The sequence below is a fragment of the Rhinopithecus bieti genome, unplaced genomic scaffold (assembly GCF_001698545.2).
Source record: "Rhinopithecus bieti isolate Rb0 unplaced genomic scaffold, ASM169854v2 scaffold_2476, whole genome shotgun sequence".
NCBI lineage: Eukaryota > Metazoa > Chordata > Mammalia > Primates > Cercopithecidae > Rhinopithecus > Rhinopithecus bieti.
In genome coordinates, this window is record NW_016803754.1 from 292,091 (window position 1) to 303,835 (window position 11,745).

Genomic DNA, 11,745 nt, shown 5'->3' on the forward strand with positions numbered 1-11,745 from the left:
CCGAGGAAGTCAATTTCTATGTTTATTCAAAAAACCATAAACATTAGTTCTGTGGAATAATAGGGCCTATTTCAATTGCATTCTAGAAACAATATTTTTCACCCTGAGTGTCTTTCTCCTCTGATTTCTTGTCTTTGTTGTGTATGACAGAATGACCCAATTCCTATGATTAATGTTCACACTACAACCTTTAAAAGCCAAGGATATAGTATTTAGGAAAGTTGATATTAGAAACAGGATTCTCTGGTGCTCCCTCAGAAAACAGAATGCATCTGCCCCTGAAGTATGGGCTATTTAACCATGTGGTCCTCAGTCCTGTCTGGAAACTTAAGTCTGGGGTTGCTGAAGTTCTCAGCTTCCTAGAGTATCTTTCCAGGTGTTTCTCCAGTCCTCACCTTTGTCTCTGTGCCTGTCTTAGGTACCAATGGATAATATTGAGTCTTCCTTTTCTGACTTCCAAATCTCATGGGGGGACCTCTTATTGGTCAACTCTATAGCACACGAGAGGTAAGGAGGGATATTTACATACGTTAAAATGATTTTCTCCCAAAAAGGCCATTTAAAAAAATTATGTTTGAAGCCACATATTGAAAACACATCCAGTTTTGTTTTCTTATTAATGCAAACTTACATTTGCAAATATTTTCAGGATTGTAAAGCTTGAAAACATATTTATTTGTCCATGGAATGATCAAACCCCTCTGTAATTGAATGGAGTAATATTTTCTTGAAAATTTATACTTATTGAAATAAAGGAATATATTTAACATTCGTGAAGCTGTGTTACAAATTATTGGACTTAAATTCAACTGTGTGGTTTGGTTTGGGAGGCTGATGTCTCCTGTGACCTGTCACAAGAATCTTGTGTAATGTTTAGTCACTGCTGTTCAGCATTGTCATTAAACAATTGATATCTACAGGCTGAATACAAGTTCAGTGCCCTGTAGAGGAACCACTCAGCAGAGCCCTTCCTTGATCAGCCAGATGACTGTGAACATGAGCATCCTTGAACATGAAAATAAAAGTTTACTGTTATCAGCCACTGAGTTGTGTATTTAACCAGTTACCAATAATTAATGCATAAATGCTTCCAGATACAGTATTTACACCTCTTCCTATATAAACATATGTATTTTTTCTTAAATTGGTGGTATAAATGGGAATATTTTATAGTCAAATTATGAAGTTATTAAGAGAAAATACAAAATTAAAACATTAGTTTTCAATAAAAAATTAAAATTTACCTTATTTATGGAAAAATGTGTGTATATATTTAAGATACAGAGAAGTGAATATATATTTATTTGACAAAATTTTGGCTACAAATATGTAGAGTATTCATATTTACATTCATTCTGTTATATATGCAATATATACATATTTATAAAATATCTGAATTATATACATTTAAATAATTGTTGTTACATTCCACAAATAAATGGTATTCTGGACAACATATAATTCATACTCTTGCTACAGAAAATTTCTTTGTGGCCTTTATTTTTAAAATTTTACCAAATCGTTGTCCTTACTTAAAATGTTTTTCCAATCCAGTAGAGGTCCAAGGGTAGGACTAGAGAAAATTTTGACTAATGTTAAATATTAACCATTGCATCCTATGAAAGTCTCCATTATGTTCATGCTCACAATGATGATATGCCAAATAGAGTTCTCAGAACAATGGATGCTGGATGGAGTCACATCAGTGCCATTGTCAAGGAAGCCCTGGAAATGTAAAAATCATAACATGGGTAAACTGCAAGGATTACATTTGATGATCACATTGCAAAGAGAACAGCAATTTAATAATATTGGCTGTTGGTTTTCATAGATCATCAGGCCTTAAAAGAAAGGCAACAAGATGATTTCAGACAAAGTCATTCTGCAAGAGCTATCACTAGAAGTTTCAAAAATGAACCATAATGGAGAAAAAAAAAAGCTTTCCAAGTGAATATTAATAGAAATGCCATTAATGAGCAGGGGCTTTTAACAATGAGGACAATTCAACATATGGACTTCAGTCGGTCACCTTTCCCAGCTTTCCCAGAGAGTTTCATGAACCAATGTTATGGAGGTCCCTGTGGGGACTCAATAATATGAGTTTCAACTAACTGAGATGTACAGGGCTACTGGCTCTTCTGAACATCTAATTTGCCAAGAAAACTGACCCCTCCAGAACCCTTAACATTGTACCACACATCAGGGCCTGGTATCGGGTGATTCCAGTGGACCTCTTGTAACATGAGGAGAGCAGTGGTTATTTTACTATATATGAGTTTCCTTTCCTTTTCGGTTATGTTTCTGCATAAAATATTATTTGAGGATTTTCAAAGTGTTTTCATCAGAGTCAGGAAGTTCTTCCACAATACGGCTTTGGATCAAGCAACTTATTTAACTGAAAAAAGGTGAAGCAAAGTGTAGCTCATGGTCTTGTCATGTGCACAGGTACAGCTTTCCCTATAGACAGGGAAAATACCATTATCAGTTGAGCAAAGCTCACACACAAACCCTAGTTCTATTTAATTGCTATGCTGTCAGATATGGTGGAGGCTTTAAAACACTAACTGTGTGAATGGTGCTTTTACTCCCATAAAGAGATTATTTATATCTTGAAAATGAGCTGTAGACTCATCATTGTTATGTCAACTGAACAGCTTGAAATACTTGATTTCTGTTTTCTCAGGGCTGTGGTTTTCTGGTTGATGATTCTGAATCCAAAGAGTTGACATAACAATTGTTTCATTAAATTGGAAGAAACGATATGATAAGCATGCGACCATTTAGACTTAATACAATACTGGACAAGCTGACAACACAGGGCATTAGGGTATGTGCTGCAATCATAGATCTAGCCCATATAAAGCAAGAGCAAATAGAATTGATGTTCTATATTTTAGAGAGGAAGTACAGAAAATAGGGACCCTAGGGGACCTTCTGGAATGTTTCTATTTATTGCCATTTCCACTGGTAAAACTCAGAGAAGATTTCAACAGTCATCAGGATGAAGTTCTAGGGATCACAGTCATGTGAAGAATTCCCTGCACTTGGATCTCCAGTGAGGCAAAGGGAAGATGAAACGCATAGTGGGATATGGAGATATAAACACCAGAGACAGCCTCCTGGTCAGCTGTCATGACATGAGTGAGACTAGGAGACAATGAGTGAGTGAGGGCGACATGAGTGAGACTGGGAGACAATTATGCTGCACGAAAGTCACCAGCCAAGAAAGAACATGTGCTATGTTCTCTTTATGTGAAATCCTTAAAAAGAAAGTGGAATCTATATGAACAATAAGCCAACCAAGGATTTTCTGTTCTGTGAAGTGGAAAGCAAGTTGATTCCTGAAGAGCAGGACAAAACTTTTTGGAGTTGTAGAAATGCTGTGTGTATTGATTTTGCTTACAAGAATGCATTTATTTATAAAACCTTATTTAACAGTACGCCTAAAATCAGTGTACTTGATTGGAATCTTTTTTTTTCAATAAAATTGTTTAACAGTGAATAGAGAGTAATTGCAAATCCAATTAAGTAACGTTGTCTTCACATCTTTTATTCTTGCAGTGTACTGGAAGCTACATGAGCCAAAAGTTATTTCTGGGAGATAATCACAGCCTGACACTAAAGAATTGTGTATCTTCTGGCAATAGCTCCCTTTTCCAGGTATTTTTGGATTTTTCCAAGAATTTAAATGTATTTCACAGGTTAAATCAAAATGGTAGGCTTTTAATATACATTTCTTATTTATATCAGCTAAAATTCTAAACAATAAAAAGTGATTAAAAATTAGTAAAGAATTTAAATGCAAGGAAATATTTAAGTTAGGGAAAGAGACCCAACATATCTTACGGTTCATATACATTTTTCATAAATTAAAATTACCTATCAAGAGTTCTTATAAAATCTGTAATACTTTTTACAATGTGTGTTCACTAAATGTTTAGATATACAGATGGACTCCATTTTTCTTTTTTCTTAAGTTTTTTTATATTCATAACAGATGCCAGTCTTTAATTTCTTTGTTTGGTTATATCCATATTAATTTTTGGACTACAGGATGTTATGACCTCCTATAATAATTCTGAGAGTATTTTTTTGGTTCACGTGAATCTTTGTGTAATTTTGATAAACAGCTTGTCACTAAACACCAAATATAAAATTGGAGTTTTTTTTCTGGGTAACTTTTTATTACAGCTTTCTTGTTACTTTTGAGGCAAGACATAGGCAGGACTTTACTCTGGACCAGATGTGAGGCTGGCCAAGACAGGAAGAGGGTTCTAAAAGGCCCTCTTCATAAGGCACGCTCACTAATGCCAGGACAGTTTACCACTGCCATAGCAACATCCAGAAGTCACAGCCCCTTGCTATAGCAACACCTGGAAATTCCTGCCCCTGCCATGGCAACACCTGGAAGCTGGGGCACACCACCCACTTTCTAGCTATTTCTGAACAACCCACCTCTTAATTATCACATGATTAAAAGTAGATATAGATGTGACTGTAAAACTGCCCCTGGCTGCTCCTCTCGGCCCTCTGCCTATGAAATACCCCTGCTCTGCAGGAGTAGTCACAGAGTGTAACACCACTGCCGCCTCAATAAAGCTGTTTTCTTCTATCACCGGCTTACTCTTTCATTCCTTCCTGAGCAAAGCTGAGAACTTGCCTTGCGTCAGTATTGAGTCAGCCACTCACCACTAGAGATGGTGAGAGGCAGCCTTTGATGTGGCAATGAGACGGCAGAAACAGCGTAGAAGCAAGACAGCAAGACACAGCACGAGATGGCACTTTATGAGAAGAAGGACACAGTGATCAGCAATGGGCAAGACAGCTATTGGAGACGTGGCAAGACAGAGACCAGTGAGAGAGGGCGAGACAGTGATCAGCGCTACAGTCATCGAAGCTACAAAGTTGCTAACATTAGCAACTGCAGAGCTGTTAGCACTGGCCAGAGGCTATTTTAAGAGCCATCATCTTTCCTGACAGGTGGTGGGGCCCTGGGGATGGGCAAGTGGCCACAGAGCCACTGTGTCATGCAGGACAGCCGCTCCGTGCTCCAGTTCCCCCACGGGAGCCCAATGCACCCAAGCTGGGGACCCTGGAGAGATCTTCACGCAGGCCCCACGTTAGAGACTGCTTGGCACCATTTTGGCTCCTGCATACCTGTAAGGGTCCCCTCTGCCCACTTGTCCTATATCGGATGATCCAGGGAATAAGGCCTTTGGCTAGATAGTCCATTTGAAGTCCCCCATAGCACACCTGACGACATCCTCGTTGCTCTTTCTCTGTCATTTCTCCTCCAATGCCATTTTATCATCAGCCATTATCCTATTAACCATCAGCCATTTATCCTATTTTCTGCCCTGATACATATGTTTGGTTTGCAGTTTTGACTTTGGCTCACTGCTAATTAGGTTTGTGCAATTGTTTAAGTCAGGACACTTGGATGTAAGAATTCTCCTGTTCTGTTGACTCTAAGAAGCCAGAGTCACATTGTTCTATGGCCCCAACCAGGCCTTTGGGGCTCACTGTTGGCCACCCCACTGAAGCTCCAGGATTTTCTGCATTGTTCAGTCCCTGGATACTCCAGGATTTCCTGGCATTTGGTGTGGGGACACTCTTAGGCTAATACTTGGGTACTCTGGCTTTTCAGCATTTGGTATTTTAGGCCTGTATCTAGATGCTCCAGAGTTTTCAGCCTTGACATTCCTCCTTGGATTGTGCATTGGAGGCTCAACCTACGGGAATCTTGGTTTGGTTTGCCTTTTCTTATTTTCTGCCCTAAAGTTATCATTTTCCATCATTGTTTTCTTATTGTCACTTTATTTACACTTTTTCTTCTACATTTTACTTAATAAAAATATTGCTTAAAGCCCAGTGCGGTGGCGCATGCCTGTAATCCCAGCACTTTTGGAGGCCAAGGTGGACGGATCATTTGAGGTCAGGAAGACCAGCCTGGCCAACAGGGTAAAACCCTGTCTCTACTAAAAATACAAACAAATGAGCTAGACGTAGTGGCACATGCCTATAATCTCAGCTACTTGGGTGGCTGAGGCACGAGAATCACTGGAACCCAGGAGGCGAAGGTTGCAGCGAGCCAAGACTGCACTATGGCACTCCAGCCTGGGTGACAGAGGGACAGTCTGTCTCAAATAATAATAATAATAATAATAAATAACAATTTAAAAATAAAAAATAAAAATACTGCTTTAGTCATATTTTGTTCACTAACAAATGCTTACATTCCACTTTCAGAACGTCTTGCTAACTATATGTACACCTTCTGTGCAGGAAGTGGAAATCTGAGATGAGAACAATGATGGCCCAGTCACTTTTCCTCTTGTTGGACTTAGAAAAACTTCTGTGTCCAGTAGAATTTGTTAGAATTGGGAACAATGGTGAGCATCACAGAGGACTTGCCACTAGGGTGTCTATTAGGTTATTGGAGCAAATTCAAATGCAACTTAAAGAAAAAAACTCTTTCTATCACAACACTGCTTGGGTTCAGCACAAATTAGAAAACCAAGAGACTTGTCTTAAACATGATTCCATACGTTATAATACTATTTTACATTTTGACTTATTCTGTAAAAAAGAAGAAAAGTCGTCTCTTGTGTACATTCTTTTGTGGCCCTTTACTGCCTCCTGTTATTAGCCGGTGTGGTGGCACATGCCTGTAATCCCAGCAAGTAGCTTGGGATTCCCAAGTAGGGAAGCTGAGGCAGGAGAATTGCTTGAACCAGGGAGATGGAAGTTACAGTGAACCAAGATCGTACCACTGCACTACAGCCTGGGCGACAGAGCAAGATACTGTCATTAAAAAAAAAAAAAAAATTGTAGCTTTGAAGCTTGGAATTTTAAACATCTATTTGACGAGAAATTCATAGTTCCTTCTCTTTAAAATAATGCAATGTTTCTTTCAAGAATGAGCCTGGTTTGATGCCTCTCTCCCCAACATGATACAAGTGTGACATAAATCTATGAAAACTTCCATTTCCCTGTGCCTACAACTACTACGTGGGATTGAAAAACTTTTTCCTTTGCTCTAGTTCTTTCTTCTACACCTAGTTCCACCTAATCTGTGGCTCAAAACAATACTTGTCAGGAAAGATTCTGGAAAGAGCAAGAAAGACTTCCTTAGAGGTGTCAGAGATTCCTGTACCAATATCTGCCCATCTCTAGAGGGGGTTGTGAGTATGAGGAAGACCAGAGCTTGTAAATCTTCTACTTACTTTTACTCCCACTGTATTTCGTAACAACAACCACAGCAACACCTGTAACATCATAGGACAAACATTTACTACTTCCAAGGCTTTTGTCTCAGTAAATCTATCTTTCTCAGGCAGCTAGGTTTCACACTCTTACAAATAGTACTGTAGCTTTCTGTTCATAATTGCGAAAGCAGACAAGACCCAGTGTAATACAGGCATTCCTTAAGCCGGTTACCATTCAGTTTTTGGATCACCACTGCACACATATACCCAGCATATGTCTATTATATATGTAGAAATCCATATACGCAAGAGTTACAATAGCTTGTGTTTTCTGTTGTTATTGTATTTTCCTCTTATATCATCTTCCCCTATTTGTCATTAAAAAAAATATGTTCACGTCAATCTAAATTAATTATTGGATCATCAGTAGATAAAATATTTTATTTGATAACACAATGACCCAATGAATATGTTTCTTTTGCAAGACATAGTCTTCATTTTCAAGATAACAAGCCTGACAAAATTATATTGGAGCAAGTCCACAAGTAATGATGGTAACTTATCCTTATTGTCCTGAGGCAAGAATAAGACAAAAGATAACAAGGTAGAATAAAGATTACATAAGAAAGAAGGGCAGCAACAGTACATGGTACCCTTTTATAGGGTAACATCTTGATAATGGATGATGAGAAGTAATGAGTTAGACAGGGATGGGTGAGAATGATTGAAGGTCTGAGTACTTTAGCACAGATTAAGACCAAATCATTAGGATTTAAAGAGTTGTGTAGAATTAGTGAAGGAAAAGCCTTAGAATTAAATCTGGCTGTGGATAAAACATTCTTGGATTAGATTGAAGATTCTTTTCTGTGCTAAGTAAGTATATTTATGATAATGATGACTGTAGTGCTGAATATTTAATCAATAAAAACAAAATTAATTGTCGCATACATAATGTCCTGAATACTATTGTAAATGTTTTATCTTATTTTCTATAAACTGTCTACAGCATTGTAAGGTAGGTACCACTATTGTCACAGTCACACAGATATGGAAACTGAGACACAGGGAAGTTAAGTTACTTGATCAATTTCAAGCAATCGGCAAGCCATGGAGCATCTATGTCAGGGCCTGCCAGGACATGTGACTGTAAACAGAAGTTTTTCACTTTTGACTCAAAGAGGGTATGTGTCTGGGTTAATGGAAAGCTTCAAGACCCTCACAAAACATTACTAATAGGCAAATGAAAAGTGTATCTGGAAGATTAAGTTTTAACAGACTCTTCATTTCAATAGACCCAATAATGCACTTAGGGAGATGACTGGGCATATTGAGGATAGGAAGAGAGAAATGAAAACAAGGCCTCTTATATTGTTCTTAACAGCCTTGTGCCAAACATCATCTGGGTGGATGTAGGTGATTAAGGAGAAGAAAGACACAGGAGTGAAATTCTGTGAGCACAAGGGGGAAGTTCTACACTCAGACTGAGCCAACAGACTCTTTTGACCTGACAACCAGGGAGGCGCAGGATGCTCAGTGCAGAGAGGAAGAAGCAGATGGTCTCTGCAGCTGGAAGCCCAGCTCCCACCCCAGCTGCTTTGCATGTCCCTCCCAGCTGCCCTACCTTCCAGAGCCCATATCAATGCCTGGATCAGAGCTCTGGGGAGGAACTGCTCAGTTAGGACCCAGAGGGAACCATGGAAGCCCAAGCACAGCTTCTCTTCCTCCTCCTACTCTGGCTCCCAGGTGAGGGGAATATCAGGTGGTTTTGCACATTAGTGAAATCCCCTGACACCTATAGAAATATAATTAAAATTCAATGTAGATCAACAATTTTGGCTCTACTCAAAGACAGTGGGTTTGATCTTGATTACATGAGTGCACTTCTGTTTTCTTTCCAATTTCAGATACCACCGGAGAAATTGTGATGACGCAGTCTCCAGCCACCCTGTCTTTGTCTCCAGGAGAAAGAGCCACCCTCTCCTGCAGGGCCAGTCAGAGTGCTGGCAGCAACTTAGCCTGGTACCAGCAGAAACCTAGGCAAGCTCCCAGGCTCCTCATCTATGGTGCATCCAGCAGGGCCACTGGCATCCCAGCCAGGTTCAGTGGCAGTGGGTCTGGGACAGACTTCACTCTCACCATCAGCAGCCTGGAGCCTGAAGATGTTGGAATTTATTACTGTCAGCAGTATAATGACTGGCCTCCCACAGTGATTCAACATGAAACAAAAACCTTGACAAGACCATCAATGTTTATTAGATTACACCAGCTGCTTCCTTTACAGACAGCTAGTGGGGTGGCCACTCAGTTTTAGCATCTCTGGTCTATTTGGACATTTTAGAGTTCAAGTTCTCAAGTCCAAAATTACTTATGTTAGTCCATTACGTGATACCATTTCAGCCTGGCTACTATGTTCATTTAAATGCATTTTAGAAGGCATCTCTGTGGCATCACAAAGAGTTGAATAAACCTTCTGTGCAAAAATCAACAACAAACACACATATAAATATAAAGCTGAAATATCAAAACTATTTCAACACTCTGAAAATTGGCAAAGCATAAAATAATTAAGGATGCATATTCTTTATTGAAAAAAATAAGTACTAGTGCTTTGAGTAAGGACAGGAAAAGTCTGTATCCGTTTGCCTGTGACAGCACCCTACTATTCCCAGTTCAGTCAGCATGAATTACAGAACTGGAGTTTTATCAATGTGAGGATAGCAAATGAAACTGGCAGCTTGCTGCCAAAGGGGGTGGACTTGAGTAAAGCCAAGGAGTGGAAAAAAATTCTTCAGTGTTTCCAGTTAAACATGTAGAACTCCATAGGAAATAAACAGAAAAAGTCCACAGCTTTGCTAGTCCAAGATGATGCCCTGTTGAGGTCAAGTAGTACATCTGCTGATAGTAAATAGCAGATTCCTGGATAAGACAGACCCACATTGCTGAAATAATCTCTGCACACATTCCTAGTGACCTAGAAGCTATAGATATGAGTGATGAGACCCAGGAGTTTCCTGTGCAAAGTAAAACCAGAGAGAGGTAAGAACTAGCTGCATTTTGCATGCAGTTTGCTTTTTAAACTACACACAGATGGGTTGACAGAAGACAGATTTATAACCTCCAGATATTTCAGCAAAACATCTCAAATCATTGCTGACCACTTCGCTATGCAGATACATGTACAGTTCCTATAAATTCAAACTAAGGATTAATATTAAGAATAAAAAGAAGCAGGGATATCTGTGGTCAAACACCATGTGAGATACAGATTTTTCAATATCATGCATGAAAATACATTTAATACATCTAATCCACTGAATATTATAGCTCAGCCTATCCTATCCTAAATGTGCTCAGAACACTTACATTAGCTTACTGTTGGTCAACGTTATCTTACATAAAGCTTATCTTACAATAAAGTGTTGAATACCTCATGTAATTTATTGAATATTGTACTGAAAGAGAAAATAGTTGTATGAATACTAGAAGTTCTGTTTCTACTTGAATGCATATCACATTCACATGATATGAAAGTCAAAAATTACAAGTCCATCTCTCATAAGTCAGGCACTATCAGTAAGTACAGACAAGTAACTAAGAAGAAATTAAAATATGATCAGAAAAAACAAATTCCAGGCCTGACATGCTGGCTCAGGCCTGCAATCCCAGTACTTTGGTAGGCTGATGCAGAAGGATTACTTGATGCCAAGAGAATGAGACCAGGTTGGGTGGGCAAAATAATGACACACTTATCTTACAATTAAAAAAAAAATAGGAGAGAGTGGTGGCATGCCCCTAGAGTCCCAGCTACTCAGGAGGATGAAGTGGGAGAGCAGCTGGACCCCAAGAGGTTGAGGCTGCAGCAAGCTATGATCACACCACCACACTCCAGCATGGCTGAAAGAGTAAGACCCTATTTCTAAAAAAATTAAGTTTAAAATAAGAAAGCCCATAATCTTAAGAGAGGTACTATAATATGCTATCAACAATGTACAATTTTCAGTTTAACAACTCCTGGAAAAAAACAGAGAAGTATGAACAATATCAAAGGAACAAAAATAAAGCAGCTACAATAATAACAACAGAAAATAGTCAATGAAAGCTAATTGTAACTTGCCCTAATTATTGGATTTAGCAAAGACTACAAAGCAGTTAATATCCAGGTGTTCAAATAATTATTTTAAAACTATGATCATCAATATAAAAAGGAAAATTTTTTTTTAAAAAAGAAGATTCGGATAGGAGGACCTCAAGAAAAGACATGGAAAATATAAAATATGACCAAATAGGCACTCTAGAAATGAAAACTGCAATAACCCAATTTAAATATTTATTAGCTAGGTCTAATAGCAATTTGAGATGGCAGAACAATCAGTTAACTTGAAAATAGAGGAAAAGAAATTATTGAGTCTAAAGAAAATATTTAGAAAAAAAAGAAGACTTCAGAGATTTATAGCTCAGAGTGAAGGATATCAAAAAATGTATAATGAGAGTCACAAAGGAGGAGAGAAAGAGAAAGTGGCAGAAAAAATATTTGGAG

General features: G+C 38.4%; 1 gene segment (V, D, J or C); it reads left to right on the forward strand.

Moving 5' to 3' along the window:
• The first annotated feature begins 8,853 nt into the window (after positions 1-8,853).
• LOC108515522 (Ig kappa chain V-III region VG-like) lies at positions 8,854-9,519 on the forward strand. The segment is given in 2 exon segments: positions 8,854-8,951; positions 9,113-9,519. Coding segments are annotated over 2 exon segments (456 nt in total).
• The last annotated feature ends 2,226 nt before the right edge of the window (positions 9,520-11,745 follow it).